At 39.7% G+C, this 25,116-nt stretch overlaps 1 protein-coding gene across 1 annotated transcript in view; it reads right to left on the bottom strand.

The window, feature by feature from the left end:
* CCDC171 (coiled-coil domain containing 171) overlaps positions 1-24,130 on the bottom strand; it is a 255,270-nt gene extending 231,140 nt beyond the window's left edge. Inside the window, exons 1-4 of the mRNA XM_070430172.1 lie at positions 23,955-24,130; positions 17,219-17,359; positions 14,056-14,191; positions 5,820-5,994 (exon numbers count right to left, since the gene is read on the bottom strand). Of these exons, the coding sequence (XP_070286273.1) occupies positions 5,820-5,994; positions 14,056-14,191; positions 17,219-17,262 (355 nt within the window). The 5' untranslated portion in view covers positions 17,263-17,359; positions 23,955-24,130. The remainder of the gene's footprint in view (positions 1-5,819; positions 5,995-14,055; positions 14,192-17,218; positions 17,360-23,954) is intronic.
* Between the last annotated feature and the right edge of the window lie 986 nt (positions 24,131-25,116).

The raw sequence follows: 25,116 nt of genomic DNA, 5'->3' as shown, positions 1-25,116 counted from the left end.
TTGGTTGTTTGCTCTCAATTAGGAGTAGCTACAGGGTGACACAGTGTGGAGCTTGACACCTGTGATCTTCACTGGAGGAGAATCTGGCTGGGCCATAGATCAGTATCATTAGTTTTTTCTACTTGGCTTGGTCAGCTGACCCATAGAATAGTCTTCCAAGCTCCCACATGGAATGCAGAAATCTGGTGAAGCCAATAGAAAAAGGAAGCTGGGAGAAATAGTTCCTCAATATTCAGCATTGAATATGATATCTTCCTGTTTTCCCCAGTCTTCAGACCCTCTATTTGATCATTTCCAGAGATTAAGCCTCCCACAATCCAGAGTAGCATGCTGGTGGGAAGGGGACTTAAGAACAAACAGCTACTTCCAATTCTGCCGGAAGCCGGTCCACCCTTGCTGCTTGACACAGTCGCTGCAGGGAAGAAACATCTGTACAGCATATGTTTCAAGGGACCTGGCGTATATGGCATACTCTTCTTAATATGTTTGCTTCCCCCTCTTAGCGCTATGTGTTTTAAACAAGACCACCTCCCCAAGAAAGGTTGTTTCCCCAGGTGAGGATTTTTTCCCTGGAGTTAGGGATTAACAGGACTAAGGAAGAGAATAAATCAGTGAAACCCTCTAGTGTTACAGAAATACCATGTACTACTTATGAAGAACTTGGACTAAGACTGTTGGCAATAAATTTGGGACTTGTTGGGCCCACATCCCCAGGGGTCTGCCCACCAGGGAAAGCACCAAAGCCTATAGCCTTGGAGACCCACCAACACAGGGCAGTCCCAGGAAAGGCAAGCAGCGAGGCTGGGAGGACATAACCTTTACTGGGTAGGATAATCTCCTTCAGTCACTTCCTTATAGCTTATCAGTAGAGCAGTAACCTTGGAATAGCCCTTATAATGGAACACAAAGATTAACCTAGACAAGATTAAACTCAACAGAACTAGATTAACAAATGCCCTAACCTTTGGAATAGAATGAATAGGATTAAAATCAACTGGTATAAATACAGATGTAACAGGACAATAAAGACCAAACCTGGCTGGAGAACCTGATGAAGAACCTGGCTGGAGAACCTGGCTAGAGAACCTTGCTATGCTGATCAACTGAACGCTGTCTCCGTGTTATTCCTTCTTCACTGACTCCGTCCACACCTTTGGGAACCCCTGGACCTGCTGGGGCTGGACCCCAACACAATTCCTAATCCCAAAGGTATCTGGTGTTTCCAGTTCATAAGACTTTTTTTTAATGCATTTTTATTGATTTCAGAGAGGAAGGGAGAAGGCGAGAGAGACAGAAACATCAATGATGAGAGAGAATCACTCATTGGCTGCCTCCTGCAAGTCCCCCACTGAGGATCGAGTCCACAACCGGGCATGTGCCCTGTCCAGGAATTAAACCGTGACCTCCTGGTTCATAGGTCAACGTTCAACCACTGAACCACACCAGCTGGTCAGTTCATAAGACTTTTGACTCTCAAACAAGTTGTCTGCCAGCTTTCCCCACTCCTGATTTAGGATTCTAACATCTCAGTCTGCTAATTCAGTTATCCCTCATCCATTTGCTTTCCAGCTTCCAAAACTTTCTTTTCTTGTCATGTCTCAATCATTATGGGATTATCTTTTTTAGCATTAGTTTGTTTTTCTCTAACCTCAACATTTTATCATAAAATTCTTCAAAAATACATAAACTTGAAAGTATTACAGTGAACACCTATAAAACCACCTAGACTCTATGACTGCTAATATTTTACTATATTTGTTTTATCACACATTCATCTATACATCCATTCACTTACCATCCATCAAACCATAATACTTTTTTATGCATTGCAGAGCAAGTTGCAAATATATTGCACTCCAAAATAATTCAGCATTCATATTGTTAACTAGAGTTCAATATAGTTTCACTTTTTTTAAGGTAATATTTACATATAGTGAAATGCTCAACTCTTAAGTGTACCATTCAAAGAGATTTGATAAATGCCTAGACTCATGGAACCCAGACCCCTATCAAAATAGAGAACATTTCCTTTAACCCAGAAAGTTTCCTCATACCTTTTCCCAGTCAATCCCTACTGCTAACCCATCGCAGGGGCAACCACTGTTCTGATTTCTTTTTCACCAACAGTTAGTTTTCTCTGTCCCAGAACTTCATATAAATGTAGTCATACAGGATGTCCTCTTGTGTATAAACTTCATTCAGAATAATGGTTTTGAAAGTCATTCATGTGATTGCATGTATCAGTAACTGGTTCATTTTTATTGTTGAGTAGTATTTCATTGTATGAATATAACAACTTATTTCTTCATTCTTTTGTCAATAGACATTTACAGGGTTTTTTTTGTTTGTTTTTTTCCAATTTGTGGCTGTCATAAAAGAGCTACTATGAAAACTGGTGTACAAGTCAAATGTTTCTCAGGGAGAACTATCAAAGAGTAAAACTGCTGAGTCAAAGGATAATGGTATGATTATTTTAAAAGAAACTGCCAGTTTTTTCCAAAGTAGTTGTACCATTTTACTCTTCCAATAACTATAAAAATTCCAGTGCTCTATATCCTGATTAGCATTTGGTATTGACAGTTTTTTCAATTAGAGCCATTGGATGGGACATGTAGTTATAGTCACAGTGGTTTTTAATTTGCATTTGCCTAATGAAAAGTAAGGTTAAGCATTTTTCATGTGATTTGTGACCATTTCTCCAGTTCCTCTGTAACATGTCTATTGAAATTATTTTACTTTAGGCAAGTAACTTCTCTGGACTTCAATATCCTCATTATTAAATTAAAGCCATTAACTTGTATATCTAGTTCCTTGCAATCCTTTTATTCCTAAGTGGTATAGTTATTAAATGCCAGAAGTCATCAAAAACACTTCTGAGCAATGACAATAACCCAAGACAGCTGGCCAAGACTAAAGTACCTAGCTTTTGTAATATTTATAACTTAACATTTGTTTAGCCCCATGCAATAAACAAAGCACTTTCATTTTCTTATTTCATCCTTAAAACAACCTAGGTTCAAACACCAGTAAATGAGTGGTAGAACCAGACTCAAACATAAATCTTCTGAATTCACCTTCAGGGTTCTCTTAGTTAACACCTGCTATGTACAAAAATATTCATAGCAACATTATTTTTGTAATATTTTTATTTATTTTTAGAGAGAAAAGGGAGAGGGAGAGAGAACATCAATGTGAGAGGGGAACACCGATCACTGCCTCCTGCACACCCCCTATCTGGGACAGAGCCGGCAACCAGGGCATGTGCCTTGACAGAGAATTGAACCTTTCCGTCCACAGGACAACACCCAACCAACTGAGCCACACCAACAGAGCAACAACATTTTTCTTAATAACCAAAACTCAGACATAACCCAAATGTCCATCAATAGTGAATGGATAATAAGTGGGAAATATCCACACAGTATAATACTAAATATCAATATGAAGTTCATAAAGCATTATGGATGAACTCATAAGTCTAACAATGTTGAAGGAAAGAAGTCAGATGCAAAAGAGCACTATGTGAGTCCATTCACATAAAGTACCAAAAAAGGGCAAAATTAATCCTTGCTATTAGGATAGCAGTTAACCATGTGGAAGGACTCTGGTAACTTTATATTTCATGATCTGGGTTCTTGTGATCAGTTTACACTTAAATCTAAGCACATTTCTTTAAGCTATACTTAAGTAAAAAGATTTTGGATAAAGGATTTAAATGTATGACAGGAAACCATAAAAATACTAGAAGAATCCAAAGGCAACAAAATCTCAGACATATGCCAAAGCAATTTCTTCACCGATACAGCTCCTAGGGCATTGGAAACTAAAGAGAAAATAAACAAATGGGACTACATCAAAATAAAAAGCTTCTGCACAGCAAAAGAAACCATCAACAAAACAACAAGAAAGCCCACTGCATGGGAGAACATATTTGCCAATGTTATCACCGATAAGGGTTTAATCTCCAACATTTATAGGGAACTCATACAACTTAACAAAAGGAAGATAAACAATCCAATCAAAAAATGGGCAATGGACCTAAATAGACACCTTTCAAAAGAGGACATTCAGAAAGCCAAGAGACATATGAAAACATGCTCAAAGTCACTAATCATCCGAGAAATGCAAATCAAAACAACAATGAGGTACCATCTCACACCTGCCAGAATGGCTATCATCAACAAATCAACAAACAAGTGCTGGAGAGGATGTGGAGAAAAAGGAATACTCGTGCACTGCTGGTGGGAATGCAGACTGGTGCAGCCATTATGGAAGACAGTATGGAGTCTCCTCAAAAAACTAAAAATGGAACTCCCATTTGACCCCGTGATCCCACTTCTAGGAATATATCCCAAGAAACCAGAAACACCAATCAGAAAGGATATATGCACCCTTATGTTCATAGCAGCACAATTCACCATAGCTAAGATCTGGAAACAGCCTAAGTGCCCATCAGTAGATGAATGGATTAGAAAACTGTGGTACAGCTACACGATGGAGTACTATGCTGCTATAAAAAAGAAGGAATTCTTACCATTTGCAACAGCATGGATGGAACTGGAGAGCATTATGCTAAGTGAAATAAGCCAGTCAATGAAGGAAAAATACCACATGATCTCACTCATTTATGGATAAGAAAGACCATTAAAAACTTAGGAACAAAAGTAGATACAGAGGCAGAGCAGCCTCGAACAGACTGTCAAACCACAGCGGGAAGGCCGGAGAGGGTTGGGGGGCAGGAGGGGAGGGTAATAGATCAACCGAAGGACTTGTATGCATGCATATAAGCATAACCAATGGACATAAGACACTGGGGGGTAGGGGAGGCCACGGGATTGTCAAGGGCGGGGAAAAAAAGGAGACATATGTAATACTCTTTGTAATACTTTAAACAATAAAACAATTAAAAAAAGATTTTAAAAGATGGGCATATGCTATATTAACAGATAACTTTTGAGAGTTAAATCAGCTGCCTTTTTCTTTTCTAGGCACCACACCTAAGCCAGTGGTTCCTAAACTTCACTAATCAATAAAATCACCTGCAGGGCTTCTTGTACCTATAGATTCTCTTGAGCTAGAGATTCTAATTCAAGACAGTGCATGGTAGAAGACCTACAATACATTTCTTTTAATCTCTATGTGGCCCTGGCTGAGTGGTTCAGTTGGTTGGAGCATCATCCCATACACCAAAGAGGTTGCAGGTTTGATTCCTAGTCAGGGCACATACCTAGGTTCGATCCCTGGTCAGGGTGTATACAGGAGGCAAATGATTGATTTCTCTCTCACATCAGTGTTTTTCTCTCTCTCTTTCTCTCTCTAAAATCAATAAACATATCCTTGGGTGAGGATTAAAAAAATGAAAAGTGCCCTAAAGTGGCTCAGTTAAATGTGAACCTATGAACCAGGAGGTTATGGTTTGATTTCCGATCAGGGCACATGCCCATGTTTTGGGCTCAGTGCCAGTGGGGGGCGTGCACAAGACAGCCGATCAATGATTCGCTCGCATCATTGATGTTTCTATCTCTCTCTCCCTCTCTCTTCCTCTCTGAAATCAATAAAAATATATTTTTTAAAAATAAATTTTTAAGTGGTTAACAGAATGTTGAACCCCTTTTTCCACACATACACAACATAAAAAAAATTAATGTTTAGTAGATAAATATTCACATAACTGCCAGAAAACTTTATACACACCCACCAAAGTCAAAGGACAGTCAATGAATCTTACCTCTGACCCTACATGGAATGCATAAACACCAAGCAATGATATTCAATGAGGTCACAATTCTCAACATGGGAAGAAATGGAAATGGTCTTACCACAGAGTTTTTCTTGGATCTTATGTGCCTCAGCTAACCGTTCTTCAGCAGCCCGTCTTCCAAGACCAGCTTCCTTTCTAGCAACAGCCAAGTCATATTCCAAACTTTGTCGCAATGCTTCTCCTTTTTCAACCTCAGAGCGTAGCCTGGCAATCTGGCCCTCATAGCTTGCCAACTAAAAGCGAATTTCTGATATCATGAACCAATATTACAATGTTTCCAAGATTATTAGATCATTAACCCAAACATTTACATTTCTTAGAAAAACTTGTTTCTATAATATTTATAAGACAAGAATTTATACTTTCTGAAAGACTGGAAAAGAAACCTAGCCTTACCAAATGACACTAGTAATTTTCTTATTTTAGGGAATCCACCAGAGGAAAAAATTTTAATTCTTATATTAAATTCTTATAAAAATAAAGGAAAATCACAAGTTTTACTCAGTTAATAGTTATATCTAAGAAGTGGAAAAAATGCATGACACATAGTAAGCACTTAAAAATTCATTCCCTCCTCCTCTCCTAGTCTCTGAATGAAGTCAAGAAGCAAACTGCATCAAAATATAGTTTGGTAAATATTGTCTATATTATTTCTCTTGATTATGACTTTACTGATAGATCTTAAAGTGATAAAAATGCCAACTTTTCAGGGGTCTGAATAAGCTAATATCTAATTTATCTAATATCTAGAAAGCTAGATATCTAATGACTAGATTTAATTTACCTAATATCCTTCTATGAATTAATGTGACAGGACATAGCTCTGAAAATTAGAACTGGGTGATTTGTAAAGTCCTTTCCCACTCTAAAATTCCATTGTCGAATCAATGACTCATTAAATAATATTAAACACTTGCTATGTGCTAAGTACAGTGAAAGATATAAAAACCAGGAATTCAATACTATACAAAGGCATATGGCATAACTTTCATAAAAGAGGTAAAAATGCTATGATATTACAAAGAAAAGCAAAATGATTTGTTGCTGGTGGGAAAGAAAAAATGGTAGATCAGAAAGAATGCTAGAAAAGTATCATTTAGGAAAGCTTTGAGCTACTATCAAATAAGAGACACAAAAATCTCTGCAGGACATCAGAAATCACTTAAGTTGCTATTAAAATGTAGAGTGTAGCAACAGTTACATTTTTTCCACATATAAAAAATAATTTCCCATTCAAATTTTTAGAATAGCAATGCCTTCATAACACTATACTTATAAAATAAGAATTTACAAATATTTTTCAATAGTAAAAGCAAAAATCATACAACAACCTTAATTACAAAGTCAAGATTACTCTTAGGAGTGGAAGAAGCTTGCTACCCTCTGAGTTGATAATATCCCGTTTGTCTTGCTGCAATTCTAGTACCTGTGTGATCGATTGCCTTTACTAATGTCCTTTTGTTGACAGACCTAAAGTAATGTCCATTTTCTTGACTGGACACCAAGTAACATAGCTCTTGGTATCAGAAATGATCTCTAGATGGGTTTCTGATATTGGGTGGTAAACCTATATGAGCCTAAATATAATGAAGAGCTCTACCTAGAAATGGGATATTAGGGATCCATGAGATATAGTGGGATCACAATTTTTTTAAATTATCATGTACAGTTGTCTAGAATAAAGTTGAAGACAAGCCTGTGGGAAATGAAGTAGCAACTGCATTTGACCATTATGGCAGTATAGTTTACTATAAGACCTGTGAGGTTAAAAGAGAACTTATAAAAACAAAATAATAATCTCAGCTCAAGGTGGTCAGAAAACCAGAGAATTTCTATTTCAAGTATAAAAGAATCTCTTATTTCTCATAATCCCAGGACAGATAAGGCTTAGGACTAGACCAAAAAAATCTAATTACGCGAAATGCAGAATTACAAGTTGAATAAAGAGCCTCCCCAAGTTTCTAATGTTAAGATGCTAAGTATCGCCCAGCTGGCGTGGCTCAGTGGTTGAGTGTCCACCTATGATCTAGGAGGTTACGGTTCGATTCCCAGAGAGCATGCCCGGGTTGCAGGCTCGATCCCTCGGTCCCTCGTGTGGGGAGGCAGCTGATCAATGATTCTCTCTCATCATTAATGTTTCTCTCTCACTCTCCCTTTTCTCTGAATCAGTAAAAAAAAATTTTTTAAGATTCTAAGTATCAATTGGGCATTAGGTAATAAGGAAGGAGATGGGTGAGGGCTTTTGGAATTAGATACACCTAAAAAATGTAAAATCCCAAATGCCCCCCTGAACATCCCTTGCCAACAAAAGCCACCTCTCTCCTCCCTGTCTGAGGTAACTAGCCTTCCCTTGCTTGAAGATTTAGTAATGACCACACCTGAAGCAGCTGTCTTATAAGAGGATTTGCAAGACCAACATCTACCACCTTTTGTCACTATAGACAGATTCAAACTCTCTTTGCTGCAAGGGGAGAAATGCAAAGTCGGGTCCAGGAGAAAATAGCTTATACAGCAAAAGAACTGCAAAATCTTGATAATCTTTTACTAGCAGGAACCTGCAGAACATATATAGGATTGATTTGGATTTAACTAACTGCTCTAACAGTTTGCTTGGATAGATGACTGTAAATTGATTTTAACCACGGCCTACAATCATTTAATGAGGTCAAAATGCCAGTACTTTCCTGATGTAATATGGAGACTTAAGGAGATGGGAGTAGTTTTATTACGAGCAAACCAAAACTTCCCCTTCCCCCTATTACATCCTCTTGGAGGACCCAAAGGCATTCTTTTCCTAATTAAAATGCTATAAACTGCACTGGAGGAGGCAGCACAAGCATCATGAGAAAGCTCTGGTGGCTAACCTATATGTGCCGAAGATAATAATGGATGGTGGAGATAACGTGGGATATGTCACCATTGAGATGAACACCCCGATTTCAATTGCAATGATGGACTTCCAGAATGGCAAAGGCCAAGTGGTAGCAATTAGCCACTAGATAATGAATGCTGAAGAGCATAAGGTGTAGACTGCCAATCATTTGTGCATTTGATCTCAGATCCATTACCTAACCCCTTCTTTTGCTCTATTCTATTTCATCATAGGAACTGTAATTCTCATGCTCCCATGCCAAATGGCTGTCAGTAGCTGCATCTCTTTTGAGGTTCCAGCTCCCCATACTTTCTCTCCACATTCCAACACTGACTGAACAACCCCTACCATGGCTCTACCTCCCATAAAACAGCCCCAACTTCTGGACTCTGGTAACATTATCTGCTCCCACTGGCCCTCTGTCCTAGAGGTGCTGGTGGCTTCCTGCCGTTAGTAATCTCTGGGTGGTTCCTCATTCCCTGTTTGGATTCTTAGGTCTTCCATCACCAGTACAATCAATTCCCTCTATTAATGCCCTTCCTTTTAGCTGAATGGATCTTATTTGATTTCCAGAACTATCCACATAGCTGATAAACATATCCTCAGCCCTTGAGGTTGTTTTCTCACTTAAGGTTCAACACATGCACTAAAACATACAACAGCAGCAAAATATGTCCCTCCTTTTAAAAAATATATCTGCATTCTTTTAAGTCTGTATGCTCAACCACTATTCTAGAACCTTTTCTCTGGTTCTTTTATGCCTTCTACAATATGTCTCAGCCTCTAAAAGGAAGATTTTTCACAATTTTTTGTCCCATGACCATTTTTGGCAATCTGGCAAAGCCTTCTCAAGGATAAGTAAGTAAATGCATAAAAAAAAACATGTGGGGGTAATAAAAATCAAAATACTAGTATAAAAACAAATACATGACATAAAAACAAATTTGTGATACTGTAATCTATATACATCTTTAATAACATTAAATAACAAGCTCTACTCTTAGGTCTAATAACCACTGTAATTTCAAAGTAGTGACAAGTATAAACAATATTTCAATATATTTGCAATAACTGAATTGTGGTATCTATGATTTCTCTTTATGATAAATTCAAAACTACTGCTAATACTATTATGGCTTGTTAAAAGGAGGACTGGCTGCATCAAATCCTTCATAACTAAGGAAATGTTTAATATGAGTTAGAGATTAATAAAAATTAAAATGTTATCTTTCCCCATCCAAGTACACGGGTTCCTTGATTTCTCTGTTTCCGAGGACCTTAGCTTAAGAACCTAAGCTCTTAGGACTGGCTGAATCAGTCAAACAATATCTTCAGTTCCTAACGTCTTAAAAAGCCTACTGCTTGGTCTTAGGTTTCCAGTATCTCTTAGCTAAAGAAAGTGATATTGCTCTTCTTTATCCTCTCCCATCTGTCCCAATTTTTAAGATCTACTCTCTTGGCAACTTTCAAATTTGCAATATAGTATTAACTGTAAATTACATCCCCATTACTTATTTATATCTAGAAGTTTGTATCTTTTGATACCTTCACCATTTCACCCAACCTCCACATCCACCTGTATTTCTGTGACCTTCGATTGTTTGGATGATTTGTTTTTTAGATTCCACACATATCTGTCTATTACTAACTCACATATTTCACTTAGCATAATGTCTTCAAGGTCCATCCACGTTATTGCAATGGCAAGATTTCATTCTTTTTAAATAACTGAATAATATTCCATTGTATGTATATACCATATTTTCTTTATCCATTCATCCACCAATGAACATTTAGATTTTAAAGATATTTTGTGCTAATCTAACAAAATAATAGAAACAGAATCATAGATATATAGAACAGACAGCTGTCAGAGGAGAGGAGCATTAGGGAATTGGGTGAAAAAGATGAAGGGATTAAGTAAACAAATAAATAAATAGCACATAGCACAAACAACAGTGTGGTGTTTACCAGAGGGAAAGGGGTTGCAGGGAGGTGGAAGAGAGTAAAGGGGGGATGGTGACAGAGAGAGATTTGACTTTGGGTGGTGAGCACATGATGCAATATGCAGATGATGTGTTATTGAGTTGTATGCTTGAAACATGTATGATTTTCTTAACCAATGTCACCCCAGTAAATTAAATTTAAAAAAATAATAAAATTAAAATAAAGACATTTTGTGCCAATCATCTACCATAATGTGTATTAGCACTAGGAGTATCTGATAAGGCAAATACAGGGTGTCCGCAAAAAAATGTATACACACTTAACAGCTGATAGCTCAACTTTGAAAATGAAATGTACTGTTATAAACACTGCCTTTATAATCATTCAAAGTGTGTGTATACATTTTTTGGACACCTTATATATGTCCTTATTTTGGATGGCAAGATAGTTTTATTCATCTCTGCCTTGCTTTATAAAAGGCATATTTGGAGAATATACAGCAAAAAAAATTACTATATACTGGTAATATGAGTAAAATCACCTAAACAAATAATTGAAACAATAAGTATAAATAGTAATATGAAACTGGCATTGAACCAATTCTAATCGCCTATTTCGAGAAAATTCTTTCTTCCCTGAAATAATTTCCCATCTCTTTAATGTGAACACGCTTCAAAAAATTTTGATTAAATAAAGACAATAAATAGTGTGTTCTGCTATTTGATGATAATCTGATGATAACTGCAAAAATACATAAAAGAATCTATTTAATATAAATAAATGATATGATTATCATGACACTAATGTACATTTGATTTTAAAATATGTTTTAGATATTATAAACAATTAGCATAAATTTAACAAATGCCACTTTATATTCACTATGTAATAAGTAAATAAAAGCAATTACTTCAATTACCTCATTTTAAAATTACTTCATTTGCCATTAAAAATACAAATAAAACAATCATATATGCATTGCTTGTTATTTCAATCAGAAACCTCTCACTGTTCCTTAGAGACCCAAAAAAAATCATTTTTCAAACATTTATTCAACAAACAGCTGCTGAGGGCCTAAGCCATGTGAGAGACTGAGAGACAGAGATACAAAGCCTGGTCACTGCTTTCAGCTCTCAGGAAGCTTACAGACTAAGGAAGAGCAGGTAAGCATGAAATAAACGTTTTAACTCTAAAATATCTGTAACAGCAGCATTGGAAAAGCAAAGAAAGGAGTGATCAGTGTCACCTAGGGAGGCTTTAAAAGGTTTCCTGACAGAACAGCATTTAGTAAAAGAATTTAGTAACAGAATTTAGTAAAAAGGGAAGAAAAACACCTGTTTATACTTAAGTGTCAATAAATTATAGCTACTATTACAGTGCACAGGCACTTTATAAATCTGCTTAATTACCACAACAACCTTTTGGGACCAGCATTTCAGAATAAGAAACCAGTGATGTACAACTCACCCAAGGTCACATATCTTATAAATGGTAGAACCAAGAATGAGTCCAAACCTGTGAAAGTCAATATTCTTTCCACTACATAAGCTGCCTAAGCTGAGCTTTAAGAATGAATAAGATAGCCCTGACTGGTTTGGCTCAGTGGATAGAGCGTTGGCCTGCGGACTGAAAGGTCCCAGGTTCGATTCCAGTCAAGGGCATGTACCTTGGTTGCGGGCACATCCCCAGTAGGAGGTGTGCAGGAGGCAGCTGATCGATGTTTCTCTCTCATCGATGTTTCTAACTCTCTGTCCCTCTCCCTTCCTCTCTGCAAAAAATCAATAAAATATATTAAAAAAAAAAAAAAAAGAATGAATAAGATCTAAAAAGAGAAAAAGTAGCCCTAACCAGTTTGGCTCAGTGGATAGAGTGTTGTTGGCCTGCGGACACAAGGGTCCCAGGTTCGATTCCAGTCAAGGGCAAGTACCTTGGCTGTGGGCACATCCCCAGTAGGAGGCGTGCAGGAGGCAGCTGATCGATGTTTCTCTCTCATCAATGTTTCTCTCTTATCGATGTTTCTAACTCTCTATCCTTTTCCCTTCCTCTCTGTAAAAAATCAATTAAAAAAAAAAATATATATATATATATACATATATATATGTATATATATATATATGTTTAAAAAGAGAAAAAGTAGCAGACAGAAAAAGACAGAAGAGAGACATAAATATATAATTCATAACTTAATTTACAGGAAAAGATAACTACTGTCCTTGGAATATATACATCCTATATAATAAAAACCTAATATGCTAAGTGTCCGACCATTAGTTCGACCATTCAACCAGTTACTATGATGTGCACTGACCACCAGGGGCAGAGGCTCCCACCTGTAGGTTAGCTTGCTGCTGGAGTCCGGCCAATCGGGACTGGGTGAGACAGACCAGACACACTTTGGAGCCCTCCCACAGTTCCACCCCAGCCCCAATCATGCACTGGTGGGGTCCTTCGGCCTGGCCTGCACCCTCTTACAATCTGGGACCCCTCGGGGGATGTCAGAGAGCCAGTTTCGGCCCGCTCCCTGGAAGCCAGGCTGAGAAACCCCACTGGTGCACAAATCCGTGCACCAGGCCTCTAGTATACATATACAATACATATATACATACACACATACTAATAAAATAAAATTAGAGTAATATAAAAAATTAAAAATTTATAAATTACAGAGATTAAAAGTTTCATACTCAAATTTCCTTGTTTAAGAGATTGTTGCATGACTGAGACCAAAAGAAACCTACATTAAGATTTCAAAAATGTCTAATTTACAAATCTTTTAGTCACCAATGCATTCATCAATATTTTAATCAAGATTACCTACTAAAATAAATTTAAGACAACATACAAATAAACACAATAATTAATTAAATTTCTACTTTAACACTCCTATGCAATTCCACTATATAAAAAAAATCCATCTTCTTTTTTTTTTTTTTTTTAATATATTTTATTGATTTTTTACAGAGAGGAAGGGAGAGAGATAGAGAGTTAGAAACATCGATGAGAGAGAAACATCGATCAGCTGCCTCCTGCACACCCCCTACTGGGGATGTGCCCGCAACCCAGGTACATGCCCTTGACCGGAATCGAACCTGGGATCCTTCAGTCCGCAGGCCGATGCTCCATCCACTGAGCCAAACCGGTTTTGGCTCCATTTTCTTTATAAGTCCCTTTTTAAGCACAAAAATGTTATGGTGATAAGTGTTAAACATAGAGTCTGTAATATAAAATGAATTTAATTTTTTAATTCCTCACTTGAGGATATTTTACTTATTAACTTGAGAGAGAGAGAGAGAGAGAAACATCAATGTGAGAGAAACCAATCAGTTGCCTCCTGTACCCATCCAAACCGGGAATCGAACCCACCACCATTTTGGTGTAAGGGATGAGGCTCCAACCAACTGAGCCACTGGGCCAAGGCAAAATGAATCTAAATTAATCTATTTTTAACATTATTGGAGAAGAAAATAAATTCTACCTCTGCATTGTGCTTAGTTGTTATTTCTAATTTTTCTCTCTTAGCCCGATGGAGTTTCTTTCTGAAATCAGTAGTAATATCCAATTCTGCTTCACTTTTAGGCATTTGTTTTACATCAGGTGAGACAGTCTTCAACCTATAAAATGAGATCATAATAAAATACAATTCTCCATAAGTATATTTCCAGCACTTCTGGTATTTTTGATAACTATTTTTCAAAAAAAACCCCACAGAGAACATGATATGGTCCTGACCCCCAAAAAAACTTACAAACTAGTAAAAGATGTTGATTGCTAGGTAGAAATGCAAAACAGTATACAACTAGAAACAAACCACTGTCCATTAGAAAACCACCACATTGTTCAAGATTGGTACTTAAGGCTGTCTGATCCTATCACAAGCTGGGCAGTTTTGCAAGAGACTAAGTTCTTTCCTTTTTACCTTTTTAAAATATTTTACTTACTATATATGTAATACATATTACAAAAAGAAAAGTATAAATAAGAGAATACAGATTCCTGCATTAAAAGGGCATCCTAAAGCCCCCCAAAATTAAAATTAAAATTTTAATTAGAATAACAGCAAAAGGCCCTGGCTGGTTGGTTGGGTGTTGTCCCCTGCACCAAAAGGCCGCCGGTTCAATTCCTGGTCAAGGCACATGCCCGGGTTATGGGCTCACTACTAGGGAAGGGGCATGCAGGCAGCCTATCAATGTTTCTCACTCTCTCTCTAAAAATCCATTTTAAAATATTTTTTTAAAATAATACCAACAGTAAAGATAATTTAGAGGTACAAACTCACAAGAAAAAAGAACACAGAAGATGAGCCAATAGCAATAAAATATTGAAAGCTGGAAGGCAGGCGAGCAAGTGGTAACTGATTCATGTATGAGAGTTAAATTCAAAGTCAACAGTGGGGAAAGCAACCTGATTTATACCAGAGTCCAACAAACTCAGTTCATTGGCAACACCTTTGAAAACGGAGGTGAAATAGAGCAGAAAACAGAACTGGTTCGAAGTCTACCAAATTAATAATGAGATCAAGTCCTCTATCTTATACATCACACAACTGAGTACCAATCTTTTCCCCACTCTGGCAGGATATTAGGGGTTTATTCCCTGGACAGGATAAAACAGAAGGTCTCTGGATTGGAGACATCAGATACAAATGGGCTAAGCTAAGGGATCCATACTAACATCAAGAGACTCAAGTAAAAATGTATATAATAGATGAGAGCCCTGGTCTTCTAATACTTCTTGTCTGCCAGAACAATGGCAACCAAGAAGAAATTGGAAAGGTCTTCCCTGGATAGTCTTACCAGCATAGTGAAAAGACCTAAAAATGCTGATGCTAGAAGTTTTCCAGCAAAACAGAGAATGCCACAAACACAAAGCCTCACACAGTGAGCTTCCAATCATCATTTTATATTTCCACCAGCACTGTATGAGGGTTTTAGTTTATCCACATCCTCACCAACACCTATTTTTTGAGTTTTTTATTCTATTCATTCTCATGAGTGTGAAGCGATGTATCATAGTGATTTAATTTGTATTTTCCTAATGAATAATGTTGTTGAGCATCTTTGCATGTGCTTTTTTTGCCATTTGTCTATCTTCATTGGTGAAAAGCCTATTCAGGTGTTTTGCCCGTTTTAAAACTGGGGTTTTTTTGCCTGACCAGCATAGCTCAGTAGTTGAGCCTGGACTTATGAACCAGAAGGTCACAGTTCAATTCCCAGTCACTTTAGAATATAATCAGAAAGTTTCTTTTAAAAATTAACATAAGTTTACTATAGGATAAAATAATGCTATACCTAAGAATCTACCCAAGAGAAATGAAATCATATATCCACCCAAAGACTTGTACACAAATGTTCACAACATAATAATCAAAAAGGTTGCTCAACCGCTCGCTATGATGTACACTGACCACCAGGGGGAAGATGCAACCCAAATGTCCATTAACTGGTGAATGGGTAACCAAAACACTGAATATGCATACAATGGAATACTATTCAGCATTAAAAAGCAAGTACTGATAAATGCTACAACACAGTAAACCTGAAGAACATGCCCAGCGAAAGAAGCCAGACACAAAAGACCTTGTATTGTATAATTCCATTTACGTGAATTGTTCATAAAAGGCAAATCTATAGAAACAGAAGTAGATTAGTGGTAAATAGCGGAGTTTAAATAACTTCATTTACCCAGATTCTAGAATTCTGAAGAGTAACATAGCCATTAAAAATTATGGCAGATGTATATAGTAAGATGTTCCCCCCAAAATTGAAAGACAGATACTAAGTAATGTGAAGTGAAACATTTACTCTAATTTTTCAAATATATATTTATTCAATACATTTATATGTTCATAAGATATGGTATGGATAAGTAGGTACCAAAATATTAGTAGTAGTTAACTCTAAGTAATAGGATTATAAGTAGTTCTATTGTTTTTCATTTGCATTTTTTAATTTTTCTAAAAATGCATGTATTATTTGCATTAAAATACACACATATATGTATCCTATATAATAAAAGCCTAATATGCTAAGTGTCTGGTCATCCGTTCAATCAATCAAAGTGTAACATGCTAATGATATGCTAAGGTTGCTCAACCGTTCGCTATGACGTACACTGACCACCAGGGGAAGATGCTCTGACTTGTAGGTTAGCTTGCTGCTGGGGTCCGGCTGATCTGGAGTGAGCGAGACAGGCTGGACATGCCCTGGAGCCCTCCCGCAGTCCCTCCCCATCTGGCCAACCTCCTGCTACATAAGTCGAGAAATGGAGTTACGGCACTGAGGAAAGTGAAGGATCAGAACCAGAGGGATTATGGTCAGCCCAAGTAATCACCACACACAAATGTGAAAAAGCATAAATATGAGGAAAAGAAAAGATTTAGAAAGGTGAAAAAGAATAAGCAAATATATAGGGACAAAAGAAATCGCAGACACTTTGACTTTTGTGGACCGATTAACAAAGGAGCACAAATTGCAGCACAAGGTCTCCAGGGGCATCCTTCCTGCTCCTTCAGTCCCATGAAATTCCTACTTCCCTTACCATACTATGAGAATTTTTACAATCAGTCCCTCCAACTGACTTCTCCCTGTGCCTTGCAACCAAAAGCAATCTTCAACTAAAGAAGAAGACTGGAGGCTTACCTTTGGATATCAACAGTAACATTACTTGAAGTGTTTAAACTCATGGTGAAGTCTTCCAACTCTTTCTTGAAATACCCCACTGTTATTGATGATTAAAATTGTCCAAGATGTCTGTGACTTACAGGTTAGATGGACTAAAGTCTGTTAAAATAGTAAACAATACAACAGTGGTTATATATGTGAATCTGAGACTACGGGTGATTTTTCTTTTGTTCTTCGACTTCTTTGTATTTTTAAATTATTGTCTATCAAACATAAATACTTATATTTTTAAAAGCCATGTTTTACTTCTTTTTTAAAAATTAGAAGCAGCCCTAGAGGGTTTTTCTCAGTGGTTAAAGCATCGGCCAGTGGACTAAAGGGTCCCGGTTTTGATTCCTGGTCAAGGGCATGTACCTGGGTTGCAGGCTCGATCCCCGGCCCCAGTTGCAGGAGGCAACCAATCTCTCTGTCTCTCTCAAATCAATGTTTCTCTTTCTCTTTATCTCTCCCCTCCCTTCCACTCTTTCTAAAAATCAATGAAAAAAATATCCTTGGGTGAGGATTAACAACAACAAAATAATAATAATAAAAGACTAGAAACAAAAATGACAAAATGTAAAAAAGATGTTCCTTCTTTTTTATTATATTTTTATTGATTTGAGAGAGGGAGAAAGAGATAGAAACATCAACGATGAGACAATCATTGATAGGCTGCCTCCTGCACACCCCACAATGGGGATCAGCCTGCAACCCAGGCATGTGCCCTGACTGGGAATCGAACCATGATCTCCTGGTTCATAAGTCTACACTCAACTGCTGAGCCATGCCAACTGGACAAAGAGGTCCCTTTTTGTAAGAACAAGGCAATGCTATTAGATTATTTTTATTTGCAAATAAAAATAAAAATTGTTAAAAAATAGTGACAAATTCTTCTTAAACTGGAGAAGAAACATAGTGCCTATCTGTATGGCATAAAAATCAGTCTGAAAGAAAATGAAGTCCAGGGTTATTTTTGGGTTCTCAACGGTTTTTGAATAAATGAAATATTTTTAAGGCAATGTTACAATCAAAGACCAAAGTATTCCCAAATAAAAGATCTCATGGTAATTTTCAAAGGCCTTCTCCTAAGGCAGGGGTAGGGAACGTCCAGCCCACGGGCTATATAAGGCCCCCAAAATCCTTTGGTCTGGCCCTGCCAAGGCATTAGGGGTGAGTTAATTAAATGTTTGACCAGATATAGCTGGCTAATTTTTAAGCTGATAATTTTGTATGGCCCGAGAATGATCTTAAAAATACCCAAATGGCCCTTGGCAGGGAAAAGGTGCCCCACCCCTGTCCTAAGGGATTGAAGAAGAAAGAAAGAAGAGAGCATTCATCACTTCCACTGGCCTTCTCACTGGAACCCTCTTCTATGGGACATATTCCAAATTATACAGAGCCAACCACTTAAATTACTTAACTATTGTATAAAGGAGTCTTTGGGCAAACATTTTAAACAGAGAGATAACTGTAATTAATTAAGTCCACATTGGCACAAATATCAAGAACCCACAAGTATCTCCCCAGCAGAAGTCCAATATACTAAGATCGACAATGGGCTTTGGTAGGATTCCAATAAGTATCTTACAAGTATGTGGCAGTGGGCAAGTCACTTAAGCTCTCTGAGCCTGTTTCCTCAACCATAAACAGCAGATAACTGTATCAACCTCACTCATGCATTTGAAATTTAAGTACATATAGCACATATACAGTGCTCAGTAACTATCAACTTTTATTACTGAACACAGAACCCTCTGAGAAAACATAATTATCCCTGACAAAGGAAGGGTGTAGGTGATACAGGAGGTGATTTAGTCTGAGGGAAAGATGTAATAAAAAAATTGTTTAGGGAAATTGTGGGTGTATAGGGATATCTAGAAGACCAAAAAAAAAAAAAAAAGGCTAAACTGTTCTGTCCCTGCTCTCACAACCCTGAGAGAGATCACTGAAAAAAAAGAAACTCGAATAAGCCAACTGGGATGTAGATTCAACCATGGTCCTGAAAACTGACTAATGGTTCCTACAGATAGACACCAAGGGATCTTTAACACAGTGGTTCATGTCGCTGACAGCAGAAGTCTGACCTAGGACAAAGAGGACGTAATTTTTACCAAGATCTGGTTGTGGGGAGAGAAATTCTAGTTCTCCAGGCACCTACCAGACAACGGTGGGGAATATGGTAGATAATCAAATACCACTGTCATTCATTTACTAGTATTGAGCACCTACTACAGTGCCAAGCACTGTACTTGGTATTTTTTATATAGAACTCTGATCCTTACAACACTGTAAGGATGTAAAGATGTAAAGATGATCCCATTTTCAACAGAGAAAACTAAGACTCAGAGATCAGAAGTAATTTGCCAAAAGTCACATAGTTAGTTAGGACCAAGATTTCAACTCATAACTATCTAACGCAAAAGCCCAAGCTCTTTGTACAAGGCCACAGCTGATACATACAATTGAACCATAAGTTCTTTTACCTAAGGTTTATCATCTTTAATACAAGTACCGAAACTCTTTTGATTCAGAAAGACCAAATGACTTGCCTAAGAGCAGAAAGCTACTAAGTGGGGGATACTAAGGTCTTAATCAAGCTTTTCTGATACTGAACCCGTCTTTGTACCTTACCACATGCCTCCAGTGGTCACTCCAGAGAAACTCCCTTCAGAATAGAAATTCAAAAGTTAGAACTTACAAGGAATGGACTCTTCTATATATAAGAGTAATGTCCAAGGCTCAAACGTAGGTATATAAAATGTTTTTGTGAAAAGATTAAAAACACATGTGTGTGCATATGTCACAACAGGCACAAACAGAACCTCTATCTCACAGGCAAATAATTTACACTGTTAGGACCTTAATAATGTCTGTTGCTCTTTGTTTTGTTTTTATCTTGGGCAAAGAAGTGTGGGAAGAGTTTACCAAATTTTAACAAAGTTGTGTCAATAAAGCTAAATTGGAGAGAGTGATCATTTTTCAGTGCATTATTTTGGTATCTAACATCTACACATCTGAGCGGTCCTCTAGAAAGTGTCTTCTGTAGCTCAAGAGCACGTTTCATCGATTTCCAGATCATTGATACAGATAATGTAACAGGTCTCCACCACTGCCCCATGATGTTTCTCTCTTATAAACCTCCCCCCACCCCCACTTCTGTGAGCAGAACCTGTGACTTGTTTCTAACCAATAGAAGATGGCAAAGATGATGGAATACCACTCCTGTGATCACACTTTGTTTTATAAGATGCTGTCTTATCAGAATGACAATCTCCTCCTGGCCTTCAAGATGCAAACTGCCATGCTGTGAACTGCCTCTGGAGAGGGCCACATGGCAGGGAACTGCAGGCCGCCGCCAGCCCACAGCCAGTGAAAAGTCAGATCCCTGTCATACACAGGCCAAGAGGAAAGAAACCCTGTCAACAACCCGAATGAACTGGGAAGCAGATTCTTTTTTTAAAATATATTTTTATTGATTTCAGAGAGGAAAAGAGAGGGAGAAAGAGTTGGAAACATCAATGATGAGAGAGAATCATTGATCGGCTACCTCCTGCACACCCCACACTGGGGATCGAGCGCACAACCCTGGCATGTGCCCTTGAATGGAATCGAACCCAGCACCCTTCAGTCCACAGGCTGACGCTCTAGCCACCGAGCCAAACCAGCTAGGGCGGAAGCAGATTCTTCTCAGTCAAGCCGTCAGATGAGAGCACAGCCCACCTGGTGCCTTGACTATAACCCAGTAAAACTGGACAGAAGGCCCACCTAAGCTGTGCCCAGACTCCTGAGAGATAAGAAATGGGTGCTGCTTTAAGCCACTAAGTTTGTGGTAGATATTATACGACAATAGAAAACTTATATGAATAAGAAGCTTGAGAATGCTCTTGTAGGGTCAAAAAGAAAAAAAGAAAAAATAAGTTGAGTGACAGGTCAAATAAAAAAATGAGTTCTCACACCCGCCCCACCTGTGTGTGTTTATACGTCTCTTTGTTTTTCTATAGGCTAATTTCCTTATGAATTTAAATGAGGGAGCTTGTATAAATCCTATCTAAGGTAACTAGATAAAGAAACTAGATGATCATGAGCAGTATTTACAACAAAAAGAACCACAAAATACCAATGAATAAGGGCAGGCCCTGGCCACTGGATAGCTTAGTTGATTAGAGCATCGTCCAGATATGCTAAGGGTGCAGGTTCGATCCCCAGTCAGGGCACCTACAAGAAGCAACCAATGAATGTATAAATAAGTGGAACAACAAATCGATGTTTCTCTCTCACCCCCTCTCTCTCTCTTAAAATCAATCAATTAAAAAAATGAGTAAGGGCAAGCCACAAACAGCCACAAAATCTGCAGAAGAATAAACATGTCTATTGAGAAGAAAGCAAAGGGAAATAACAAGGCTGCATTAGACAGATCCCCCAAAGAGCCAACAGATGTTTCATGAAAAGCATGGCAGGCTAATTTGAGAGCAGCAGATGAAAGTAGGAGAAGTCTGGCCCTAGCCAGCTTGACTCAATGGATAGAGTTTCAGCCTGCGGACTGAAGGGTCCCAGGTTCGATTCCAGCCAAGGGCACATGCCTGGGTTGCAGGCTCGATCCCCAGTAGAGGGCGTGCAAGAGGCAGCCGATCAATGATTCTCTCATCATTGATGTTTCTCTCTCTCCCCCTCTTCCTTCCTCTCTGAAATCAATAAAAAATTATATATTTTTTAAAAAAAGTAGAAGTCTGCCCATTCCAAGAGCTGGCACATGAAACAGGCATATGATCAGAGTCTTGAAAGAATAGTACAGTCTGCTTCGTGAACTTTCAAAACTGACCTGCCGAGGTCCCCTTCCCTGACAGGAACCCACACTGAAAAGCAACTACTGGGGATTCAATGAGACTTTAAATACCAAGTCCATCCTCTTGTTCTGACAAATAAGGAATCTATTCCAGGAAGGGTTTTTCGGGGCTAGGTGAAAAAGGTGAAGGGATTAAGGAAAAAAACAAAAAAAAAACCCTCAAAGACACAGACAAAAGTATGGTGACCAGTAGAGGGAAGGAGGGGTGGGGAAAGGTAGAAAAGGGTAGAGGGAGGATAAATGGTGATGGAAAGAGACTTGACTTGGGGTGGTGAACAGGCAATATAATATACAGATGATGTTTTATAAACTTGTACACCTAATACCTATATAATTTTATTAACCAGTGTCACCCCAATTAACTCAATAAAAAAGAAAAAAGGGAATCTATTGCCTGGGGTGTTCCGGTGATCTGCCTGAGGTGTCACAGCTAATAGTCTATGCCAGGACTAATATAGAAAACTCCAGACCAAAACCACTCCCTTCACCTTTCCTCTTGGGTTGCATCGCCTTTGTTTCCTCTTTATTTCATGGGAAAGCATGTTCGTTTCCTGATCTACCATTGTTGGGTTGTTACTAAGCACTAACTGTTCCATAAAACAAGTGACAAAACGGTGGGCTCTTTTCTCCAAGACTATACAACTATAAAATATCGACTTATAACGTATTCAAAAGATTTGGAAACCAACTGAAATTGCTTCTCATGCAAGTATCATTTGAGATCTGCTTCAGCTGGATTAAGTATGTACTCTCCTAGGAAAGTTTTCATAATGGAATAAAGAACTCTCCAAAGGAGGCCCGATTCCTGCAGACAGTTGACTGCCCCGGGGAAAGAGCCGGTTTTCCTAAGTCTCTTAGAGTTCTACAGGGGAAGCTGCAGAAACTACAGGAGACAGCCTCGCACAGCTCATTCTTTCATGGATCAAACATCTACAGAACCCAGTGTGTGGCTGGCATGTTTTTTTAGAAAAGAATGAAAACGAGGGCCCTGAGCCGAAACCGGTTTGGCTCAGTGGATAGAGCGTCGGCCTGCGGACTGAAAGGTCCAGGGTTCGATTCCGGTCAAGGGCATGTACCTGGGTTGCGGGCACACCCCCAGTTGGAGATGTGCAGGAGGCAGCTGGTGGATGTTTCTCTCTCATCGATGTTTCTAACTCTCTATCACTCTCTCTTCCTCTCTGTAAAAAATCAATAAAATATATTAAAAAAAAAAAAAAAAAAAGAAAACGAGGGCCCTGACTAGTTTGGCTCAGTGGATAGAGCGTCTGCCTGCGGACTGAAGGGTCCCGGGTTCGATTCTGGTCAAGGGCATGTATCTTGGTTGCAGGCACATCCCCAGTAGGGGGTGGTGTGCAGGAGGCAGCTGATCGATGTTTCTCTCCCTTCCTCTGTAAAAATGTTTCATGTACAAACATGTACAGATGATTCATCTGTAGCCCTCTCCCTTCCTCTCTGTAAAAAGTCAATAAAATAAAATAAAAATAAAAATAAAAGAATGAAAACGACGTGGTCCCTGACCTCGAAGGGCTTTTCCTGATTCTCGGGAGGTTGGGCTCCGCAGTCTTGAGTTGTAAACCCGAGAAGCTGCAAGCCCAGGCCCCCGGGTCCCGCCCTCGGGTCCCTGCCCGGTCTCCGGGGAACTGCGGCAGCGGCGTCGGGCTGGGATGCTCCGAGGAGCACCTCCTCCCGGCGGGCGGGGAAGCCCAGCCCCGGGGGTCGAAGGCGTGTCCCCACCGAGGACGCGAACAGCCCCGGGACAGTCCCAAACTACCCTGGATCTCCCTCAACACCCTCTGCAGCCCCCCCATCCCGGGCCTCTCTACACCTCCCGCCCAAGTCCTCCACCTCCAAGGCCTCCCAGCCCGCGGTTACCTCCGGGGGCTCCCGTGGTCCAGACCGCACACCCGGGAGGGACCCCAGGGGCAGCTTCAAATCTCAGGCCCAGGCTGGTCGCGGGGGTCAAATCAAAGCAAACACTGTTTGGACCGGACTGAGCCTAGGACCCAGGGATGGTGAACCAATAGCAAAGGTGGGCTGCGAGGGGACAAACCCCCTGGAGACGGTATTTACAACGGCCACTTCCGGAGACTCCACTCCGCTCGCAGAGCTTCCCAGACTTTCGCCCGCCTCCGGCCCGCCCCGCCCCGCCCGGCCCCCTCCTCGCCCCGCCTCCCGCGGCCGCAGCTCCGGGAGACGCACGCGGAGAACCCGGGGCTCCGATTGGAGGAAGAACCGCGGGCCGCGGGCTGCGCGGCTGCGCTGGCAGGAGGGCCCGCGCATGCGCCGTTGCTGGAGAGCGGCGCCTTCCCCACGCGCCTCCTTGCGGCATGACAATGCCCCGACCCGCGCTCGAGGGTGGTGGTCCCAGCGTGGGGATCCAGGTTACGGTCTCAGCACCCCGACAGGGCCCACTGAATAAGCATCTCAGGTCGGATCCGGACCCTGCGTGTAAAACTGGCCTCCCCGCTGATACTCGGAGCCAGGGCGGCCCTTCGGGGTCCGCGATGCGGCTCCGAGCCAGAGGGAAATTCTCTCCGCTCGCCTGCTGCACAAGCGGCCTGTTTCCCGCAGTTTAGACCGCTCTCCGCCGGCACCGCGCTTTGTGTCCCCTCCTCCCATCCCCATTGTATCCCAACTTATGGTTGTAAATTGGGCCAGAAGGAGGCGGGCCAGGGCGCCGGTGCTCTTGCAGCGCCTTTCGTTATAAATATTACATAACGAGGTACCTCGCAAAAAAAACGACCTTGGTTCCTTAGCATGTGCAACGTCTCTCCTACCCCCTGCTCCCGCCCCCAGCTCCGAGCACACATAGACACACACAGACACAGACACACCCGCCTTCCTCTGGTTGATAATTATACTTCGGTTTCTCCCAGTAGCTGCTTCACAATCTGCTGCCCCCTCTGGGAAATTGGAAAACCAAATCCTCTTTTGTTCCTTGGCTTTGGAAACTCTCTTCCCCAAAAAATATTGCAAATTGGCGGGAGTTTGATTAAGCATTTTATTTTCACCACCGTCACCTCCTCTCCAAAAA

Source organism: Myotis yumanensis, unplaced genomic scaffold (assembly GCF_028538775.1).
Source record: "Myotis yumanensis isolate MYYU_CA2020_CCGP unplaced genomic scaffold, mMyoYum1.0.hap1 SCAF_12, whole genome shotgun sequence".
Classification (NCBI taxonomy): domain Eukaryota; kingdom Metazoa; phylum Chordata; class Mammalia; order Chiroptera; family Vespertilionidae; genus Myotis; species Myotis yumanensis.
This window is presented reverse-complemented; position numbering and strand designations above follow the sequence as displayed.